This window comes from Silurus meridionalis, chromosome 2, assembly GCF_014805685.1.
Source record: "Silurus meridionalis isolate SWU-2019-XX chromosome 2, ASM1480568v1, whole genome shotgun sequence".
Lineage (NCBI taxonomy): Eukaryota > Metazoa > Chordata > Actinopteri > Siluriformes > Siluridae > Silurus > Silurus meridionalis.
This window is the reverse complement of record NC_060885.1, coordinates 11,741,054-11,764,908: the sequence shown is the minus strand read 5'-3', so window position 1 is coordinate 11,764,908 and position 23,855 is coordinate 11,741,054. Positions and strand designations below refer to the sequence as shown.

The 23,855-nt window shown below is 39.8% G+C and overlaps 1 protein-coding gene across 1 annotated transcript in view; it reads left to right on the top strand.

Moving 5' to 3' along the window:
• zswim8 (zinc finger, SWIM-type containing 8) overlaps positions 1 to 23,855 on the top strand; it is a 34,774-nt gene that overhangs the window by 6,757 nt on the left and 4,162 nt on the right. The window contains 24 exon segments of the mRNA XM_046868397.1: positions 568 to 662; positions 4,028 to 4,200; positions 8,229 to 8,336; positions 8,606 to 8,687; positions 10,119 to 10,239; positions 10,501 to 10,702; positions 11,179 to 11,354; positions 11,852 to 12,125; positions 12,128 to 13,105; positions 13,211 to 13,342; positions 13,534 to 13,713; positions 13,801 to 13,984; positions 14,338 to 14,436; positions 14,547 to 14,671; positions 16,499 to 16,790; positions 17,757 to 17,912; positions 18,088 to 18,310; positions 18,509 to 18,798; positions 20,133 to 20,356; positions 20,441 to 20,932; positions 21,137 to 21,317; positions 21,862 to 22,035; positions 22,685 to 22,804; positions 22,913 to 23,091. Coding sequence (XP_046724353.1) covers positions 568 to 662; positions 4,028 to 4,200; positions 8,229 to 8,336; positions 8,606 to 8,687; positions 10,119 to 10,239; positions 10,501 to 10,702; positions 11,179 to 11,354; positions 11,852 to 12,125; positions 12,128 to 13,105; positions 13,211 to 13,342; positions 13,534 to 13,713; positions 13,801 to 13,984; positions 14,338 to 14,436; positions 14,547 to 14,671; positions 16,499 to 16,790; positions 17,757 to 17,912; positions 18,088 to 18,310; positions 18,509 to 18,798; positions 20,133 to 20,356; positions 20,441 to 20,932; positions 21,137 to 21,317; positions 21,862 to 22,035; positions 22,685 to 22,804; positions 22,913 to 23,091 — 5,260 coding nt within the window.

The following is a 23,855-nucleotide window of genomic DNA, read 5'->3' as shown; positions in this document are numbered from 1 at the left end:
GAACGAATGACTGTTAATGGTTGAGGCGTTTATTTCATCCACAGTGAAAAATACCTCTAATTCAGCGTTTTTTTTATTTCCATTTACAATTTTCCACAGGTCTTGAAATGACTGCATGTTCCTGAATGCTTTCTTTACGCAGCATCATCACAAATTAGGGCACGTTTCATATCAATTCTGTATATGGGAGTATTTTATATGCAAAAAAGAAAATGTGGGATTATTGGACAGGGGCTTTCATCCACGTAGCTGAAGATGATTTATTAGCTTTTGAATGAATGTACATTTTGATGCCGTTTCATGGAGCAGATGTGTTTGTATGTTTTTCAATTTCGTGTGTACGCAACTATCCGGTTGCTATTGTTGCAACTTGGAGGTTATTGTCTGACACGGTGTTTGAACATGCATTTTATTTGGGTATGTTTTTCTTTTCTCTTTGTTTCAGGCCAGCAGCTGCTCGAGTTTTTTAAGCAACCTGTTGTGAATGAATAACACTGAGTAATAAAGGAACGTTTGCTTTTTCCCTTGCGTTTCTTCTTCTCTGGTCTTCCTTCACTCTCTCTGTAGGTTGTATTCCTGCTTGGCCAATGGGAGCCCTGATGAGTTCCAGCGTGGAGAGCAGCTCTATCGGGTGAGAGCTGTGAAAGATCCCCTGCAGATAGGTGAGAAACTTCATACTTTACATGCTGTAAAACTAACAGTATTCAGTATCGGTACGAATCCTAAATGTCCCTGAAAGTCGCATTCATACACCTACTCGCATTGCAATATTGCCAGACATTTACAAGTTGACAGCAGGCATTTTTTTTCTGCAAATAAAGAATTTAGCGCTCTCATTCAGGAAACACTCGAGGTACTGCTGCTAAAATATCCCTTCACTTTTCTGAATCACTTGCTTTTGGCACTTCCTTATATATTGTCTGTGCCAAATGCATAATTTACTCATTTTTCTTCAGATGCATTGCTGGAGAGTGTCTCTGGTTTCCTTATGCCACTGTTAAAATCAGTCCACATCTAAACACTGGGGTTGCTTCAGACTCACTGCTTCTGGCAGAGATGAATGCAAGTGTGGTTGGTATGAACAGGGCCTGTGTAAATGAATGCTATTGTTGGAGGTGGTGGGCTGCACAGCAGCAGAAACTCATCCTCATGCAGCTGGCTTGGTAAGGAGACATGCTGGACAAAAGCTGCCCTCACTTCCTTACTCTTCCTTTCAAACACACACATTCTAGAGAGCCAGGACAGTGCACGTCTCGCTGTGTTCTTGATTGGGTTTAGATTAGCGCAAGTGAAATGGAAAAGGTGATTGCATGGATGAGCGTACACTCAATCCTAAGGTACTTAAGAATTCCTGTGAAAGACAGAAAGCCACTGCTTTTGTGTGGCTAACAATCTCCACTGACACAATAGAAGTCCACCAGAAGCTTAAGGTGGGCAATAAATGACTGACCGATTTCTAAATTCTATTCTCTATATTTCCAACTCTGAAAAAGAAGTATGGAACATATAGAAATATGTTGAACATGTTGCACATTCCGAGGCATGGAGAGTGAAAAGAACAGAAAGAGCTGTTGAAAGTCTTATGTCCTGGTTGGTGCAATAACTTGTGCAGGATCTCTTGGGTGCTATTAAATTGTCCGTTATTAGCTCATTACCCAAAAGCTGCTGCCATTTCACCTGGGAGCAGCCAATGGAAAGTAAACTGCTCTCTGCATCATTCATCGCTTCGAGCATATCTGAGTGAAAGCAGAATAAACTGCATGTATGGTCTCAATAAACTTCTATGTTTTATACTATATTTTTTGTGTGTGTTTGTGAAAGATCTGGCATAACATTAGAATAGCATTGATTATCTCATTACAATCGCACCTGTCAGGGCGTGGGTTATTTTACGCAAGAGAAGTCAATTCTCATTGTTGAAGTGTTCAAAGCAGGTGTAATGTACAAGAGTTAAATTGTCATGACCCCCTGCAGATAGGTGAGAAACCACATACTTGAAACTAACTTTTTAAAACTTTTCTTAAAACTAACAATATTCGATATGATTTCTAAATGTCCACATAGGTCAAATTGTAATGGCTGGACAACTTTATCAGAGCAACTCCAAAACTGCTAAACTTTGAGAGTTTTTCACAGTGTGCAGTAGTTAGAACTTACCAAAAGTGGTCCATATTAGGACAACTGGAAAACAGTGATTCCCAAATGGGCTCCCGAGGCTGATTGATGTGCATAGGGTGAAGGACAGACAATATGGTTAAGTCCCACAGTAGACCATGAAGCAATAGAAGAAGGTGGCCACTTTCTTTTATACCATGTAGACAATAGTGTGTGTGTGTGTGTGTGTGTGTTTGTGTCGCTTACTTGGGGAAGAGATGGCAAGAGATGTTAGTTTTTACAGACCAATAATAACCATTTAAAGCAATTGTATTTTGCTCAGGATTGTCTACTTTTTGCCACACTGCAAAGATGGTTCAGGAATGATTTAAGGAACGTGAGAGGGAGGTCAGGGTGTTAACTTGGTTACCAAATTATCCATATCTCAATCCATGAAGACTCCACCTCACAAGATACAGGACTTAAATGATTTGCTATGGTCTTGGTGCCTGATACCACATCACTTCTCCAGAGTATATTATTTATGGATTAAGTAGCAGAACAGTGGACCGAACTGCAGAGCATTTACTGTATAAAGATGTGTCATAGTCCAGCAATTGCACGTTTTGTAAATCTGAACCAGAGCAATTTCTCTCTTGTGGCATTTCTAATAACATACATTTATGTAAATTTTATATTTGTAGGCACCTCATCAGACCAGATACTAGCTACAGACCTCCAGATATTAGAACAGAAAGAAATGAGTTTCACATCTTTTAGTTTTTATTATTTCATTCACCCTCTCTGGTCTGATCAGCAAACTGATGCTATGGACTGTATATAAAATGTAATTAAAATATAAATATATAAAAATTAAACCAAAAGTGTAGTTTATAGTGTTCATGGCAATAATCAAAAATGAAACTGTGAACCACTGCTATGAAATAAAACCATTTGAAACTAATATTTATAGTCCTAAATTCATCTCTAAAGGTAACTTCTGTCTCCATTCAGGCTTTTTAGTTTCGTTTTAATCCTGACCTTCACAATGTTCTGTTGTCTACCCCTGACCTAGTGCAATCTGAAAAGAGCCAGTTCCCTAAATTAGGAAAAATAAAGGGTGTGGCCCACACCCTCTCATTCTCAAACGTCTTGTGGGGAGGGGAAAGCCAAGTTGGATAAAATAAGGTTATGCACTTTAAGATTGAAATGGATATGACATTTTGGAGCCCCCTTGCCTTGCTGCTGACCACATTAAGGAGGAAAGTGGGTCAGAAAGAGAATGCCTTTGGCAAACAGGTAGAGGAAAAGGAACTAAGAGTGCAGAGAAATGGATTTGTTCTGGAGTTAGCGTTGAAGGAGGCCTGTTGAATCTGGAACAGCAGCTCAGAGCTAAAACTACCCCCCTTTCTGTCTTTCTTTTAGCTGGCTAGAAAAGGGCTGGCTGCTATCCAGTGGTAAAAAGCATTTATCCATCCCCCACTGCTTAACATCCTTACATACACACTCTGACTGTCTCTCACCATTTCACTCAGTTTTCCACTGTTTCACACTGCATAAAATTTTTTTGTTCATTTTTAACATAGATTCGAAGGTGAGTATAATAATGGCTTTCAGCATTGCCGAAAAGTCAACATATATCACATAAAAGCAGAAAAAAGTTTATTTTACCTAATTGGAAGAAGATGGTAGCACAGGCTTCTTGCATGTTCCTCAGAAATATATTTGTTGGGACACAAGCAAAACACACATGATCAAACTCAACAGTGATTGAGCTTCACTTAAATTGTATGTTTTTGGAAATTTTTATTGTATTTTTTTATCTTTCCATTTAAAGTGGTATCGCCTTTTGGAAATGTTCAGAGCTGTATGTGTGCCAGATGTTACATTTGTTGCTAAGTCGGTTTTCCTCCTTTGTCTCATTCATGTCCAGGTTTCCATCTCAGTGCCACTGTCCTCTCACCCCAAGCTGGCCAGTCAAAGGGTGCCTACAATGTGGCAGTCATGTTTGACCGTTGCCGCATCACTTCCTGCAGCTGCACCTGTGGAGCTGGGGCCAAATGGTGTGCTCATGTGGTGGCACTCTGCCTCTTCAGGATTCACAATGTGAGTGCATTTCTTTTCAAGAGGTGGGGAAAGACATTCCACACGGATCCAAGGCTAGCTTTCAGGACCCAGTAAAACCTTTGCAGTAATTTTCCTGGTTGGTATGGAACCAAGTTAAATGAATGATTTTGAAAATGCCTGCTTGTTTTGATTATAAATGGCAGAGGTTAGCAGAAATTGTTGGCAGTTTAAGTCTTTAAGTGACTGCTCCAATTTGGCTTGGTGAAAATATCTTAGTGTTCTAAAAAATGATTAAAACTAGTCATATTGAATGGATGATTTTGTTAATACTGTAAGATTGGGGCAAATCTGTTGCCATAGTGTTAAAATGATCTTTTTGAAGCTTGAAGCCCTCGAGCTTGAAGCCACACTGGAGGTGTGCACAGGATTGTTCCCTAAATTCCTCCTTTTGCTCTTGTTCAGAGGTATTCTGTTCAGTCCTGTCCACTCCACATGGGATTGGGGACATTAGTGCCCCTTCACCCATCCCCTAAATATTATTACTCATAATACGGTGTTATAATTACCATCATGTATAGTAAGCCTGTCCTACATTTTTTCTATCTATAAAAAAGACTGGTTGTATGCAGGGAATGCTCAGGGATGCTGTCTCAATGAAAACCAGTGACAAATCTATTTCACTCCATGTTTAATATTTACATATCACATTTCCATATTGGTTTTGGGATGTCTTCTTGTAAAATATATGATGACTGGTGTAAAACATGCACGCATTTGTGGTTTTTGTAATGGTCGTGGAAATGACTGTTGAATTAAATCACCGTTTAAACTCGCCCACCTGACTAGAAAACATTTCCAATTGTGGCTAAAGTCTAAAATAAATAATAGCTCAGATCAGCACAATTCTATTTCTCTCATCAGGTCCTGCAGAAATCCAGTATATTCATAAAACAATCTTGTGAGGTCCCAGTTGGTATATTCATGAGTTATAACCCTAGCTATTGCTAGCTTTCTTGATGGTGGGTAAATGTGTCTCATTTGAGATATTTGTAGCAGTTTTTCTGGAAGTAAATGAGTATGTATTTTGCACTGTGCAATTTTTTTTATTATGGTTGCTTATTTTCTTTTTTTTGAACATGTGCAAAATGTGTCTTACGGTTCTATTAATAAACCGTTTTTATTTTAGTTGGTGAGCAATTATTCATGTTTGAGTTGAATCATTCACGACTTTTCAATTATTCTGGATGTTTTAAGCACTTCTGCTGCGTCCCAGTTGTTTTGTCTGTTAATTGATTTAGCAGCTGTCCATAGAAAAGAAAACATTACTGTCCAGCACCACAGCATGCATGCTCACCCATATCTGTGTCTGTGCAAAGTTGATGTGGGTGTGAGAGTGCTGAGAGGCTTTTGATTAAAGTCTGAAGGCTCCCTGCGGAGTGCAGAAGGGAGGAGGCAGGGCATCTGCTCTGTCCTGATATCCCCCTGCAGAAGGGCTCTGCTCAGACCGATAGACCCAGCAGCCCTGGCCGTGGGTGGCTTTTAGCATTTGCATGTTTGTGAGTGGGCAGCGTTTATTCTGCATGCTTCAGCACGGGGAAATTATGAAGCGCCTAATCTGAATAAATGTTTTTTTTTTTTTTTTTTTCTGACATTTGCATGCTTTGTATCGTAATGACTGATGCACAAAATCCTTTCGATATTTCAGTATAGACGTTTTATTTTTAGTGTGCAGAAATATACAGGCATGGCGACACGTTTACGTCGGCATTTGTAAAGATGTTTGAGAGCACGTCTTGCAGATAAAAGTTTAATTCTGCAACATTCATTCAGGCTTAGGTTCACTATAATTTCTGAATGTATTTTGTATTTCAGTTAATACTACATTTTGTTGTGCAGTTTTTTCCTAGAAGCATAAATAGTTTGTTTTTTTCCCCTGCATAAATTCCTGCATTGCTGCATTTTCAGATCTGAGACATGTAGGCTTTCCTCTCCCCTTCATAGCTTTCTGTCAACCCCAACATGCTTTATTAAGCAGTGTAGGCCTGAATATGGTGAGGAAGCTGTGAAACCATTAACGGTTTACAGACCTGGAGGTGTGAAGCCCTTTTCTGTGGTGACCTGATGTGGGTTCAGTTTAGACAGTGAGACCTGTTGTTCTGTCTTTGTACAGTCTAATCCATTTTTTACAGCTGATGTTTTGGACAACAGGTGGGCTCGTGAATAGTAAAAACAGAGTTGAATTGGGCGTTGTTAATGTATGTGAGCCAAAAAAGTGTGTGGGTGTGTTTGTGTGAGAGGGATTGTTTGTGCTGTGTACATTTAGTGTGACTGTGAGTGGGCTTTGTGTGTGTGTGTGTGTGTGTGTTTTTTTTTTTTTTTTTTTTTTTGTGGTGGCTCTTTTTGCATTTGCATTTCAATGTAGTTATTTAATACTAAGGATTAATTGACTGAATTACTTTTATGATAAAAAAAATGTTAAGTGATTTTAAATAAATACGTGGGAAATACACTCTTTCTAGTAACACGTTTGTATTATTATATTATGTTAAATGCTATGGACTGTGTTTCTGACACACACATTCACTTTTCATTAAATGTGACATCTACATTAGAGTGCCATTCTACATTAATGGCTTGGAACAAATTTTCCATCTAATGGCTGCATAGTGAGGCAAAAAATCAGCTTCTCTCAGCTCTGCCTGGGCCTTATTACACACCCTGTATTTAAAAGGACAGTTTTCTGCATGTCAGTAAAAAGTATATGTGGAGAAAGGCAGTCAGGGAGTGGTATTCAACCCTGTAAAGTCATCATATATTGTGTCATATATCTATACACTATGTACACTACACTCTAGCTTTTCTTTTAATAAATATTTACACAGCCATATGTGGAAAAAGCCTTCTTTGGTAATAAATATGTCACTTTCTTATAAATGTATATATTGCAGTCTATAATAGAAAACTACTTATCAGAATACTTGTAGACATTCGGTTATACAGGATGTGCATCAGGTGTATTATCAAAATTCTAGTGCTACATGTAGTCATGACTTGATAGGTAATGTCTAGTAAAATAACTAAATAGGAATGATGCTGTTTGCAAAAATTACTTAAAAAAATGCAGACTCAACGAGAGGAGAAAATTCAGTAAATAATTCTAACATTAAATAGGCTACACTCATTGTGTTTGTAAAAAAATTAATTAAAAGCTTCTGAGAACTGTATTATAATTGTTTATTTTAATGCAAAATTATATTATCATAGCTTTGTCTTTAGAATATTGTTAGACATTTTGAGTTCAGCAGTCAATCGGATGAGCATATCTTTGTGTATGCATCATTTATTTAATTTAAATATGCTTGCTCACTAACTAAGTTTTAAGCTTTCAGTTGTATACGTTACTATTTAGCGAAAAAGTCAGCCGACAAGCACCAACACGTTTAGGCCTATTAAAAAAAAATAGCCAACCAAAAAAAAAAAAACTATTTATGTAATTATGCAAATTGGTTACTGAACACCTCTGCTTCCTTCTGGTAAACCAGTGTTGCTTGGTTTGAACTTTGGCAAATTATATGCTACAATAATTTTCATCTGCATATCCTGTTATAAAATAGTAACTAAGCTTGTACCAAGAATGTGCCAAAAACATTAATTTTCACTCTTCTGTCATTGTGCAGACTTGGGATCAATTGCAGCATATGGATTTATTCTTGACTTATAATATTTTATGAAGTTCAAAGTTACTTGAACTTTTTACTAAACATTATATTTCACTGGAGAATTTACTTTAGCAAAGAAAAAGCCTCATTCGCAGGCTACCCACAGACCATCAACAGGCATGAGATTTTATTGATATATTAAAGATTTCCTTCAAGGTTTTCATTCATCATAAATTTAGTTAATATGGTTTGGTGTCATTAATGCCCCTATTTATCTATTCTCTGAAATAACTTATATAAATGATAAATGATCCATGTTGATCATATTTCTATTTTGTGGAAAGTCATTTGCCATAGTTTTCTAGCATGTTCTCTGTGTTAACTTTCTTGTGTTCTGCGTCCCCGCAGGCGTCTGCTGTGTGCTTGCGAGCCCCCGTGTCCGAGTCCCTGTCCAGACTGCAGAGGGACCAACTGCAGAAGTTTGCACAGTATCTCATTAGTGAGCTTCCACAGCAGGTATAAAATCATGGTTTTTTTTGGATGGTTTGGTAATACATTTCAGCTCTAATCTCTGATTTGCCATTTTCTTGGTATCAGGTAATGCAGTTATGGCGCTGTCTTTCCATTTCGGCCTTGTTCTTTGGCTCTTTAAGAACACTATCTTTTAAAATGTGTCATTTTATGGAGCTTAAAAAGATTCACCTCGACTGAATATTGCTCATCTTCAGATAAGCAACATTAAATCCTGGTTGTGGATCCTATAGCATTTTGTTCTCTGTTGACAGATTTTACCCACGGCCCAGCGTCTCTTAGATGAACTTCTGTCCTCGCAGTCCACCGCAATTAATACAGTATGTGGAGCCCCAGGTATGAACCGCATTTTCACAATTATGCTGGCAGTAGACTTCAAATGAAAAGATAGTAGAATATTGTTTGAAGTGCCCACTGTACTAATTACAACTGCAGCACCCCTTTTCTGAGTCCTCCTCCAGTTTTTACTTGTTTGCTTACATCACTGCATGGATCAGCAGTTTGATTTCTGGGTCTGCTGTTTGTGTTTGTTTGCCATTGTGAAAGCAGCTGCACAAACATGTTTGAGGTGAACACTCAAATATACCACATCCTTTTGTCTTTTATCAGCTGGTTTGTTTTACAAAGCAAAACACGAGATGCGAGTTTTAAAAAGATGCCCCGGACAACCTATACCCAAAATACACTCTTTGCCTGACACTTGATCATAACTCCCATATGTGGTTTTCACTGTTCACCTGTTGCTACAAAGCTGGAGGATATCTTTGTATGCTGTAGTATTGCAGTTTCCCTTCACCCGAACTAAGGGGGCCAAACATGTTCCAGCATGGCAATGCCCCTGTGCACAAGTGAGATCCATGAGCACATGGTTTACACGAGTAGAAATACTTGAGTCTTGCACAGCGCCCTGACCTCAATCCCCCTAAACACCAGAGTTGAAACGGCAAATGCACACTAGTGTTCTTGTGTCTGAAGGAGTACAAATCCTCAAAGTAACACTTAAAAAAATCTAATAGAAGCCTTCCAAAAATACTGGTGGTTATAATGACTGTTAGCAATAACAAACTGTCCAACTCATAGCCTCTAAAAACCATTCTTTGCCCCTAACACAGCAGTGTGTTTCAGAAAGACATACACTTCATTTCAAATAGTTCATGTTGAGTACACACAACTGCATATTTAGAGGAGGTTTTCTGCTTATTCATTTAATCTCTATTTGAAGCATACTGCCAGCTTTGTGATTTGTACTCTTCTGATATCTCGCTGTCTCTCTGTGCAAATCAAGCTGTCACTACAACTCTAATAATGAGCTGGTAAAGGCGACAACCTCCCCAGACTTGACCTTTGAAACCTATTCTGAAACTGTTGTTGCTCCTCTGTGGTAAACTGCTGGTGTAGCAAGACCTAATTAGAACTTTAAGAGATTTCCTAATACAGGATAACCCACATAACATTAGTGATTATTTTAGGAGGACCAATGAAGCAGAAAACTGAACATGAAAATACAAAAACTCACCACCGTTATTTGTGTAATAGAACAGATGATCTCTGATTATTTGTGTTCAATCTAACCTAATATATATATATATATATATATATATATATATATATATATATATATATATATATATATATATATATATAAATAACAATGTTAGACCAGACGCTTATCATCACTTTTTAAACTGCATCCCACATAGACTTGCAAATTTTTCTTCGATTGCGCCCCCTGTAGGATGGCTGCAGATTGACTATGTGTTTTTACAGATCCTACAGCTGGGCCTTCAGCTTCAGACCAAAGCACCTGGTACCTGGACGAATCAACTCTCAGTGACAACATTAAGAAAACACTGCACAAGTTCTGTGGTCCTTCCCCTGTAGTTTTCAGGTATGGTCAGATTAATTAGAATAGCTAATAAAGATACATTTTTATTGTGAAGCATTAGGCAGCAGGATGCTTACACTCCTGATTAAAACAGTGATAATTAATAATGTAACAGAATTATATTTGTTTTAAAAGACAAAGTAAAAAGTGTAACACTGAAGCCATCACATCTATAGAACCCAGGCCTGCAAATTTACTAGTTATGTTTATATATGTGTGACCGAGATGGACAAAACTGTGTGCGTCTTTTTTTGTTTCCTCCAGTGATGTCAACTCCATGTATCTCTCCTCCACGGAGCCTCCAGCTGCAGCAGAGTGGGCCTGCTTACTGAGGCCACTGAGAGGCAGGGAGCCAGAGGGCATCTGGAACCTTCTCTCCATTGTCAGAGAGATGTTCAAGAGGAGAGACAGTAATGCAGCTCCACTTTTGGAAATCCTCACTGAACAGTGCCTCACCTATGAACAAGTAAGCTACTTTCATGCTCGTAGGGATAGTATTATTTAGTGACATTGTTAACTGTGCTTGCATTAGTATAATTATGACTCACTATTGCTAACAGTATTGGTGTTTTCGCTATTGACAATGTGAAATATGTAATATTAATGTATTCACAACATTATGAAAGTGCTTTCATTAGCTGATGAGATGATTATCATACATTCAAACACAAGGCATTAACACACCCTCATGCAGCACTACACATTGTGGCTGAAGACAGTATGGATAAATGTATAAGTATTATGTCTTATGTTTTGCCAGACAGACAAGGTTTAGTATTAAAGTTAATTGAGTGTCTGTGGTCTGTGTGGTAGTAGACTGTACCTATACCATGTAAAAAAGAAAATGAGTGCACTCATGCCTTCCTGGATTTTTCCGGATTGTAATTTTCCATTTAGATTTTACACAATATCTCAAACCTTTTCTCTGTCTTTGTGGTCCAGATCATTGGTTGGTGGTACAGTGTGCGCACATCTGCATCTCACAGCAGTGCCAGTGGACATACGGGCCGCAGTAATGGGCAGACAGAAGTAGCTGCTCACGCATGCGCCAGCATGTGTGATGAAATGGTGGTGCTCTGGAGGCTGGCTGTGCTTGACCCCACCATGTGCCCCCAGAGGTATAGTTCCATCAATCTACTCTAGGCTTCTAGACTGTGTTGCTTTTTATATGTACTGTGTGGTAAACTTGGCCAGCCTGCAGACTATGATAGCATAAAAAGTGGGCTTTGATTAGACTTGTTGGTTAAAGCACTGCTCATGGTCTAAAAAAAACTTTACTTTTAAACTTGAGACACAAATTATGCAACCAGAAGCATAGCTTGAGGCCTTGAAATAGTAAAAAGTCCATTACTATTGCTTTTTTTAGTTTATGCTGGATCTATATTTTAATTTAAAAAGCCATTGGTTTAAAGTTTTGTTCACTCCAATAAAGAGCATCTTTAATTTTCTTAATGCCATGAATGTCACCTGATGCATGGGAGGGGACTGTGCTGTAGGGATTAGGGCTATGTTCTATACCAGGGTTGCCAGGTACCATAAGAGGGTCTGAACTGGTGACATACAGGCAGGACATATGACCCAAATGACTAAAGTCCTTGTGTTTGTATTTCACTAGGCGTTTGGAGCTTGCTGCCCAGCTCAAGCAGTGGCATCTTAAAGTGATTGAGATTGTGAAGCGGGGACAGCACCGAAAGTCTCTGGACAAACTCTTCCAAGGTTTCAAACCTGCTGTTGAGTCTTGTTACTTCAACTGGGAAGTGGCATACCCTCTGCCTGGCATTACCTACTGCAGTGCAGACAAAAAGAGTGCTTCCTTTGGCTGGGCACGGACAGCTCAACCACAGAGGGGAGCCAAAGCAGGGACGAGTGGGGAACCTCTGGAGCCTGGAGTAGGGGTGGACGTGCTGGAGGTTCTGAATCTGGAGCTCCCGAACACAAATCACGTGGCAGCTCCCACCCACCCCAGCAGGAAGTGGCTGTGCGGCCCAAAGAGACTATTGTGAGCAAACGAAAAGCTATGTCTGGAGTTAACAATGGAGGGATGTTGGTGCGCCTAGGTGGAGGTATGTCTATATCCATAGAGGAAAGCGCGAAGGGTGCCTATAAAGCTTGTAGCTCTTCCTTGTCGATGAGCAGCAAAAGCAAGCTAACGCAGAGTAGCAAGACTTCGTGTGGAAGTTCAAGCACGGCTGGGGGAAAGCATCCAAGTGCTAAACGTCGCACTAGCAGTGAAGACAGCTCTCTAGAGCCTGATATGGCTGAGTTGAGCCTGGATGATGGCTCTAGCTTGGCATTGGGAGCAGAGGCGAGCAACACATTTGACTTTTTGCCTCCACCCCCAGAGATGCTGCCCTCACCCAGCTCTCTCCTCAGAGAACCTCGCAAGTACAACAGCAGTAGTGGTGGTGGCAACGTCACCAAGGAGCGAACGTTTGAGGGTAAACGAGGCATACATGCCGCAATACCGCTGGCAGCCGAGGCCCCTCACTGTTTCCCCAAAGAAAGCCCAATAGCTGCCATGACAGTTGCAGTGGACAAAGAAGTGGATGTGGAGGCAGAACTTGAGGAAAATGGAGGAGATGAAGATCCAGTAGATGATGCTCTGCCATCTCTATCAGCTATGGTCACAGCAAAACCTTCTCGATGCCAAAGAGAGGGGGAAGGAAGCAACACAACGGGAACGTCTGGACCCCAGGTCCCAGAGGCAGCAGCTGGTGGAGACCCAGTTGGCGAGGATGATTACCAGGCCTACTATCTCAGTGCTGCCTCTGAGGAGGGAGCTGAGAGAGGAGTGCCAGACAGTAACCTTGAGGAAGAACCAGACATCTTTGCTGGAATCAAACCTTTGGAGCAGGAATGTCAAATGGAGGTGAGCAGATTTGTTAGGCTTGTGTGGCTGTATTAAGATGATGTCTTGTCTCAGGTCATGCATAGTCGATAGTGTGCATTATTTAAAACCATCTGCTGTGTGTAGGTGCTGTTTGCCTGTGCAGAGGCACTGTATGCTCATGGTTACAGTAATGAAGCATGTCGTCTGGCTGTGGAACTGGCGAGAGATCTTCTGGCTAACCCTCCTGACCTCAAAGTGGAACAGCCGCTGACAAAGGTAACAGTCTGAAGCAGACAAATACTGAAACTTAATACAAAATATTGACTTTCAAATATTTCACAAAGTGAAACAGACTGCAAACTGTGCTCTGTGCAAAACTACAGCATGTTCCATATCATCCATGATGAAGCAGCACATATTTGCTTTGTGTCGTTAAATTTGTAAATCATGTCTTGCCTTTTTTTTAGGGTAAGAAGAGTAAAGTGTCAACCAGCAGACAGACACAAGTGGCTACCAAAACTCTTTCCAAGGCCGCCTTCCTGCTTACTGTACTGAGTGAGAGACTGGAGTTTCATAACCTAGCCTTTAGCACCGGCATGTTCTCACTGGAGCTCCAGAGACCTCCAGCTTCCACCAAGGCTCTGGAGGTACACACCAGCCTTTACATGGAATCCCTCCCAACCAATAATGCAACAATTATATATTTGTTTATAAAATTTGGTTTCTGTTTTTAGGTGAAGCTTGCATATCAGGAATCAGAGGTGGTAGCTTTGCTGAAGAAGATTCCTCTGGGTCTTGTCGAGATGACCGCAATTAGGGATAGAGCGGAGCAGTTACGTGACGGAAACTTCTGTGATTATCGTCCTGTTCTGCCCCTAATGCTGGCCAGTTTTATTTTTGACGTATTGTGCACTCCAGGTGGGTCGAATGCTCGTAATTGTCGTAGACAAAACCTGCTTGAAGATGCCCTTTAGTTACATCAGATTTACTTGCCTAGTACTAATGTGGTTTAAAAGCACTGCTATTTTTTGCTAATCATTAATGATGATTTTTTGTTTTTGATGACTGAACTTTTTTTTTTTTTTTTATACCCAGGCCTAACTATATTTATATATATATATATATATATATATATATATATATATATATATATATATAAAAAGAAAGTTCAGTTCTCTGTAATTTGATTAAATAGATAGATGGTCATATGGCTGATGTATAGAAACATGCTCTAAATAATGATCCTTTCTCTGTTTTCTTTTTTCCTTTAGTCGTCTCTCCTACCGGTTCACGTCCTCCCAGTCGTAACCGTAACAACGAGATGCCAGGTGATGAGGAGCTGGGCTTTGAGGCTGCTGTTGCTGCTCTAGGTGGGATTGCATGTAGTGACTCTGCACCACAGATTTTATCTGAAATATGTTTCGCCAAGTTTTTAATCAGTCAGAGTGCCTACAGCAAGTGTTTGTCTTTTTGTGGGCAGGAATGAAGACCACGGTTAGTGAAGCAGAACACCCTTTGCTGTGTGAGGGCACCAGGAGAGAGAAAGGAGACCTCGCTTTGGCTCTTATGATCACCTACAAGGATGACCAGAGCAAGCTGAAAAAGGCATGTAATGTTTTAGTGATTATTCATGGCATTTAGGTATTTTGGGTATGCCTCTGATATGTAGGTTGCATTGAAGTGCTATGAAGCAGGGGTACTAAATAAATTATATTCATCAATTAATTATATATAATATAAATATAATAATAATAATAATATAAAATAAACATTGAGGTCTAGTTTTATTTTCCTTCTTTAGAAATGTCTGGATAAGAAACTAAAATTAACTAAATTACTAAAATGGTGGTTATGTTTTAATGCCTAACCATTAGTGATTACAGTTTATTGCTAAAAATGGATGCAGAACTGCTGACAGCTTTGAAGCAGTGAGAATAAACAGATTTTTCTTTGTACAGTCTTCATTAAACGCTCCCTTTATTTTTTAATTGTTGACGAGGTGTCTTTAGATTTCTAATCAGACTGGAGAGGGTAGAAAAAAATCTGTGAAAGTCTGTGAAAAGTCTAGTTTTTCTGATGTTCTTCTAGCTACTGAACAAAGGCATATTTTTGGATTATTGATTCAGCTACAGTTTGGTATGCTGAAGAACGTTTCTATCTGTTATAAAAATATACAGTGAAGCATTTGAGATAAAAAGATTAATACAAACCCATAGATTAGAATTTCAGATGATGTAAATTAATTGATATTTACATGTAGATTTGTCAAATAACATGACAACTTTTGCTTAACTTCCAGTATTTTTTATGTGATTAAAATGATTAGAAAATGTGACTGACCAGGGTTTCTTGTTTCCCAAGTGTGCACTGTTCTATTGATTGTTTAAACAATGGACAGCTCCGAATGTGCACTCTTGGTCTGAGACCTATGTTTTAGTGGTGAAGTCTGCATTTGTTGGTAAAAAAAGACAGAAACAACATAAAGGCCAGAGAGTTGTCTTTCTAAATCACAGAACCATTTCACCATTGATCATAGCATTAGTACGAGGACTGGGTATAGCTAACAAAATAATTTGGAATTTTCAGAAACAAAAAGAAACACCTGGTGTACAACAAAACCTGAAAGGACTGGCAAGGAAAACATTAGCAGAATTACATAGAAACAGATTACATACAGTGATAAAAAGTCAAAATTATGAAGTAAGAAAGGATCTGCTTACGATCCATAATGAGCTCATCAGTCAGCTACGGTGGAGGTAGTGTCTAACACCTGCATGGGTGCTTCTAGAACTGGCCCAGTAATCGTTATTGATGTTGTAATTTATGATGGTAGCACTGTCTGCAGAGTTACAGAGAAATGCAATTGGGAGAAACTTCATGAAGGAAGAGAATGACACACAGCACACTGCCATCCCAACAAAGTACTTCATCAGGAGGGAAAAAAGTGGAACTGCGGTATATCAGACCAAACCTTAACTCAGTTGAGCTGCATTTCACCTTCTAAAATAGAGGTTTGGTGATGGCTGTGGGATGCTGGCTTAATTAAGTTTAGCTCATTTAAAAAATTAGATGATCTGTCACCAGATGTGCAATGTTTTGGGCTGAAAGTAACTCCTGTCAGTAATATGTTCCAGTGTTTTGATCACTTAAATATTTGGGGGGTTCAAGTGAAAAGTGCCATGTTTAACACATAAATGATTTAGGAAGTGAACGCTGAAATGTTTTAGAAAGTGAAAGCTGTTTTGTCCTCAATCCTAAATATCTCGAGTGTATGGCAAAAGAAAAGGATTGGCCTTTGTACTCTAATACATTTAGAGAGATCCATATATATATTCCCTGACAGCCCTTTATGAATGTTGTGAGGCCTCTGTCCTTTAATTTCTAATTAATCAGTACCTAAATCTAACAGGTTTGCACTCCTTTTGTCTACAGATTTTAGACAAGCTTCTTGACCGTGAGAGTCAGACCCATAAGCCTCAGACTCTCAGCTCATTCTACTCCAGTAAACCAGCCACGGGTAGCCAGAAGAGCCCATCTAAACATGCAACTCATGGAAGCAGTAGCACAGGAGGCGTGTCCAAACACGCAGCGCCGGTTACGTCAGGTTCCACCTCTGTGCAAGGTGTCTCAGGTGGTGGTGCAGCTGGGCAGCAGGGTGGGCTGACGGGCACTGGAGTTCAAGGCACGGCATCAGGAGAGGCGGGCGGCGAGAGCCGAGACCAAGGTGAGCAATTTACATTTTTTTCTCTTCATTTATTATTAGTGAGCTTTAAAAAAATTTTACCTGGTGTTTTTTTATTCTTTGAAAGGAAACCGGCATTTTTTTGTATATGCTTTTATTTGCTTATATGTGCAATTTTCAGTTTATTTGAATCAATGTTCTACACCATTCGTACATTGTTGCCATCTACTGTATATATTTTGAACTGCAGCAACAGATTATGAAATGTTTTAGGGCTTTAAGAATGAATATTAGAAGACACCTTTAAGTATTTAAAGCCTATAAAATGATATTCTGGCTAACCTGGCTATTATTGATATATTGCCTATTATATACAAATATACATTTAAAACATAATTAAAAAATAATTGTGCATCAAGACTGGAAGGTAGGGTTTATTTTAGAAACCCTGGGTCACCTAAGAAATGTATTTCAGTGAAAACAATACATAAAAAATTGCTTGCTTCTGCTGTAAAGTGTCTTAATATTCATAATAAACTTTTTGCAACTTACTGGGAATTAAGAACTTGTGACTTTTATGTCAAATAAACAGAGACTGTGTAAAATTGTGTGTAAAGTCTAGATGTTGTTCTGCTCCAGACTAGTATATGACAGCTCTGGCTCAGAGCTACCATCTATGAGAGATTTGGTCAGTACTTGTGCTTAGCCACTGTAAGGATGGTCAGATCTGTTCATGATCCCAGACCCCGAGAACTGCCATGCAACTTCATGAGGCCAGACCCCCACCTCCTTTGCTTTTGTGTTTTTGCTTTACATATTTAAAGCCTAACAGGAAACTCTTCGAGGACAAGTCTTATTTATAGTCTTATAAGTCTTCAATGGGTTTATGAAAGCAAAAAGGAAGAGGCAGTTTAAATAAAAGATTATATTTAAAAACAAAAAAAAGTGCAGCCAAACACATTTATACCCATAAAGCGCTTGGGGCTGACAGTTATTTTGCATTTGTAGCAGATGGCGCTCAGTCGTCCTCGTGTGAGCAGCAGAACGAGGTGGCTTCTTTTAAGCCTGAGGGCACGGTGCCCAGCCGCCTGGCACTCGGTGGCCGTGGAGCCTATGGATCACGCTGCTGGGGCTCCCCTGTACGGCAGAAAAAAAAGCACACGGGTACGAATACCCATTTGAAGCCATGTTTCTAAAGGCATCATGAAAGAGTTGCATTTTTTTTTTTTTTTATCCTTTTGTGAAATTTATATAACATTGAATACAAACTGTCATGTTAGTATTATTTGTAACACTTGTTTGAGTTTTCACTCTTCTCTTCTGATTTGTGCTCTCTCAGGCATGGCGAGCATCGACAGCAGCGCTCCAGAGACCACCTCTGACAGCTCCCCTACACTCAGTCGCCGTCCCTTGAGAGGTGGATGGCCAGCGTCTTCTTGGGGAAGAGGTCAAGACAGTGACAGCATCAGCAGTTCATCTTCTGATTCACTAGGCTCCTCATCTTCCAGTGGGTCGCGCAGAGCGGGGGGAGGAGCCAGAGCCAAGAGCACCGACACCAGCAGGTGAGGCACAAAAAATGATAACATTAAAAGTACAGAAACAAAATGATTATGTATTAGAATGTATTATGAATTGTTGCTTGGGTAGCTAACACAAGGTTTTGTTTGTGGATTATTTATATAATATTTATATCCTATACATTTATATTATATTTAAATCATTTTAATTAATGCACTCTCTGTCACATTGCTGAATTACAGGTATAAGGGTCGTCGCCCTGAATGCCACGCTCCACATGTGCCCAACCAGCCATCAGAGGCAGCAGCTCACTTCTACTTTGAACTGGCCAAAACTGTGCTGGTAAAGGCTGGAGGAAACAGCTCGACCTCCATCTTTACACAACCCTCTGCCAGTGGAGGCCACCAGGGGCCTCATCGCAACCTGCACCTGTGTGCCTTCGAGATCGGCCTGTACGCCTTGGGCCTGCACAACTTTGTGTCTCCCAACTGGTTGTCCAGGACGTACTCATCTCATGTGTCCTGGATCACAGGTAAGGGATAAATACATTGTCTACTGAGAGCTGCAACAACTATTCAATAAAATCAGTAATAATCGATAATGAAATTTGTTATCAACGGTTAATAGGGCTGATCATGTTACGGTTTGGCGTGATGGTAACACAGCGGCCTGCAAAATGGCAGCAGAAAAAGGTACAGGGTCAATCAGCAACAGGAAAAATTGTGTTCCAAGTCATCCGAGGCATGTGAGCGTTTTATATTAAACGCAAGGCAGTGGGAGCATTTTATATTAAAAGGCTGTAAAACTGTGAAACCTTTATGCAAGTTATGCAAAGCGGAGTTTGTGAGGGATGGAAGTACCACAGTGATGCACGAGCACATGAAAAGAAAACACACTGGTGTCACGGGTGAAGGCGAAACATCAGCACGGTGAGCAGAAACTGTAGAATCCCCATCATGTGAAAATAGTATAGTTTATTGAAGTGTTATTGTGTAAACTGTTTGTAACTTTGGGACAGTCGTACTGGATCTGTTCTGTCGTGACTCGCGAGCATCATTAGCATCATCAGCTCGCTCGCAACATAGTGATAGGTTCAATTAAAACGGTGCGAACAAACACTAAATCTAAAAGCAGCAGTAAACAATTAAATTTTTAGTTACTGTTGTAGCTAAACTAAAATTCAGCGAATGTTTATGCATTTGTACACCAATGCATTTTAATCAAGCCTGTTACCTTGCTGCTTTTCTCCGTTTAATTATTTTTATAATATTTACCTACTACAACAGTAACATCTGTTTTCAAACGTGATGTTCTTCAGCGTTCTTATTTTCAAATGCTTGTTTTCAGTGTTTGCATATTTAATTTATGCAAATATAATTTAAATATACATACACAATTGTATTTATTATATATTCTATATGCTTATCTTCACAACTGAAGTCTTTTTTTTTTTTTTTTTTACTTTTTAAAACAAAAATTGTCAAAAAAAAGTTTTACTATATTTAATTTTTTTTTTTTTTTAGCATGGTTGTCAACTTGCCATCTCCAATACAATATAAATGTTTATTTAGACAATTTGTAGCCATTATAAGCTTTAAAATGTCCAAATTAAAACTAGTGATGTGGCTTTTACATATTTTTTAAGTACACATTTTTACATAAATACCCTGAATTAGGGTTTTTTATAGTTATAATAAGCAAAACACCCAATATTTCTGTATCTGAAAAATCGTGGGGAAAACGAATACAAAAATAATCGTCTGATTAATCGATTATCAAAACATTCATTCGTTGCAGCCCTAACTGAACTGTCTGACTGAACAATCAAGTTTTTTCCACTCATATACTGGTTCTGTCTTCCTCAAGGCCAAGCCATGGAGATTGGCAGTGCTGCTCTTAACATCCTTGTGGAATGTTGGGACGGTCATCTCACCCCTCCTGAAGTGGCATCGCTGGCAGACCGGGCATCACGAGCCCGAGACCCCAACATGGTACGAGCTGCAGCTGAACTCGCACTGAGCTGTCTACCTCATGCTCATGCTCTAAACCCTAATGAGATTCAGAGAGCACTGGTGCAGTGCAAAGAGCAGGTACAGTAAGCTATTATTATTGATAAGGAATGCTGTATTTCTTATGTGGAGAATTTAATGTTTTTTTTTTTGCTCCTTTCTCAGGATAATGTGATGCTGGAGAAGGCGTGTATGGCTGTAGAGGAGGCGGCAAAGGGTGGAGGTGTTTACCCTGAGGTTTTGTTTGAAGTGGCACATCAGTGGTACTGGTTGTATGAGCAGACAGTGGGTGGAGTCTCTGCAGCACAGAGGGAGGGGCCAAGTCGATGTGGGGCAAACGGTGGAGTGAATCGGAGACCTCCGGAAGGGACCTGCAGTGTGTTGGAGAGCTCTGTGGCCATGGACTCTGCCGGGGTAGCAGCAGTTACTGCGTCGGTCAGTGCAGCTGCCGTCATGCCCGTCATATCGGTGGGGTCTACCATCTACCAGTCACACACACTGCCGGGCACAGCCATGGCACACACACCAGGCCTGCATCCCTACACCACTATCCAAGCCCATCTGCCTACTGTTTGCACCCAGCAGTATCTGGGACATCAACTGCAACATGTCCCTCGTCCTGCTGTCTTCCCCGTAACTGCTTCTGCGTATCCACAGGTAAGTAAGAGCTCTTATTTTCGAAAGTATTTCACTTGATACTTGGCTGTTTAATGAAACTTAACTGTAAAAGTGGGAGCCAGCAGGCATACTAGTTGGTGTCTTGATATTCTAACTTATTGGCTGTATTCAACTAGATATTAGATGTTGTTATGAATTTTTAGCTAGATTTTTGCTTAGTATTGTTTGTTGTTTTCTCTTTAGGGAATGCATCCTGCCTTTATTGGTGCGCAGTATCCTTTCTCTGTAGCCTCTGGGCCACATCCCCCAATGGCAGCAACTGCAGTCACCTTCCCTGGAGTCCCCGTACCGTCCATGACCCAGATTGCTGTCCACCCCTACCACACCGCTGAGGCGGGGATACCCCTCACTACTACTGTGGCAGGTGAGGAAAGAAAGATTGATTCATGCCTGTGAAATAGAGTTGATTCAAATTATCAGTTTATGTCCATAGATTATGTTATAAAATAATTGACGTGTATTTGTACGTTTATTTAAAGGCAGAGGGCTGTATGGAAAAAAAACTATTACGTCATTCAAGCAATATTCAATAGCATGTCCGATACAGAAAATAATTTAATTTTCAAGAAGAATTTATAATGATTTTCCAGATTTAAATCTCGCACAAAACTGAATGAATCCTGTGTGAAAAATTAAACGGGTAGTTTACGGTAGAAAGCCTGTTCACTTTATAGCATAAACACATGACATCACTTTTCTAGCAGAGCTAGACCTTTGGTTCTACACCAAACTGTTATGAATTGTGTTCTGTTTGTAAAGTGGGTCTCCTCGAGTTGCAGTGAAATTTACTGTGAAAATGAATGCTGGTTGTTAAAGTGGATTACTGTATTGGAAAAAGTGATTGTTTTCTCTTTGTGAGGGTTCATCAGTAGACACTTTCTTAAAAATATGTATTTGCTTTTTCTTAGTCGGTGGCGTTCACTCAGGCGCCGCTATCCAGGCCATTCAGGGGACATCTTTACCTGGCCTTTCTTCTCAGCCACCGTCACTGGTCAGTGCACCGTTCCCCATGGAAGATGAGCAGCACAGTCAGCCTGTCAGTCAGCAGGGGTTGCACTACCTGCACTCTGCCTACAGAGTCGGTAAGGAAGACTGTGATACAGCTGTGATATTTAGACTCACTAAAGTCCACCAGCTGCTAAGCTATTTTTTATTTTAATTTTAAGGACACACTGATATTCAGGTTTCTAGAAATAGATCTTAGTTATGCCATACTGAATAACATCTGAGGTGACTTAAGGAAGTAGCAATTTGTTTTCCAGGGAGAAAAGCATGGGAATACATAAACTACTGAAATATTGTGCAAATGGGGAATGTCGGTACATTTGAGCTAATAGTTAACTTTTAGATTTTGCTTATTAGCTTCTTGTCTTGTTGGCTGGCATGCTTTATGGCATTGTGCTGCTTCATGGGATTGGGGTCTGGAGAATATTCCAGAATGGAGCACAGGAAACAATATAACAAATTGCCAGCTTTGTAATTTAAACATTTTCTGGGGGGGAAAAAAATATAGAATATCGATTAAAAGAGGGAAAGTAGACAAACAAGAAGACTATGGGAGGTGAGTGTGGAGTCAAGGTGGGACAGTGATTCAGGTGCTAAGCCTTGAGAAATATAAATGCTTGACAGATGTTCTATTACCATCCTGTGGGAAAAGTTTAGCAAATGAACAAGATAAATAGCCCCGCAGGTGGATAAGTACTGATACAAGTGGTTTGTGTTCTCATGCAGGTATGCTAGCCCTGGAGATGCTGGGTAGGAGAGCTCACAACGACCATCCTAACAATTTCTCCCGTAGCCCCCCTTACACCGAGGACGTGAAATGGCTGCTTGGCCTCGCTGCACGACTCGGTAACTCAGGAAAACCTGCCTGTTTGTGCTGGTTTGGAGTTGTCTGCTTTCTTACCTCATTCAGCTTCATCTGAATATTGTTCCTGCTCTTTCTGTTTCTGTCTCCAGGTGTGAATTATGTGTATCAGTTCTGTGTGGGGGCTGCCAAAGGTGTGCTCAGTCCATTCGTGTTGCAGGAGATCATTATGGAGGCCCTGCAGAGGCTGAATCCTGCACACATTCACGCTCACCTCCGCACTCCAGCCTTCCACCAGCTTGTGCAGCGCTGCCAGCAAGCGTACCTACAGGTATGACACATAGGACCAAGAGCTTTAGAAACAAACTCATTACCTAAAGTTGCCCAGTTTACAAAGCATTTTGACATGATAAAATACTAGTTTGATTAGATCCAGGATGTGCTGGCAACGCTAATGTTAACATGGCAGCAGTGCAGTGTTTAGTTCTGCTACAGTATGTTCTCTTTGAGTTGGCTAGCACGAATCTTTGGGCACTGAAAAGATTTCATCTTTAAGGCAATTTTAAAAGAATTTTAGATAAGGGATAGATTAGGGATGGATTAGGGATAGATTAGCGATAGATTAAGGATACAAATAAAAATTTTAATTGAACTCTAAGAAAAGTGGTTGTAGTATAATTATTTCCCCTAAAAACAGTGTTTTTTTTTCTTTAGTAACCTGACCTAATAACTACCTCACTGAACTTCAAAATAAAAAATTTTCTTCTATATTTTCTACAATCAATTCTATACAATCAATCTTGCCTGAAATTATATCTGTAAAGAATGATGAAATATTAACTTGCACTTTTATTGTAAATGTTTTTCCATCAACCATTAAAAAATGTTATTTAAAGAAATCAATACACGCATTATAATGAAAGCCTCTTAAATGACCCCGTTTTGATCAGACCTGTGGTCCAGTGCCATAGTAGATTGCAAAGGCAAGTCCAGTGAACATTTCTGATCCATTGTGGAATTTAACAAACTTTAAATACTAAAGCAAATCTGATGTGATATCAGGAGGGCTATTGATGGAACTTTTTGAAATATAGT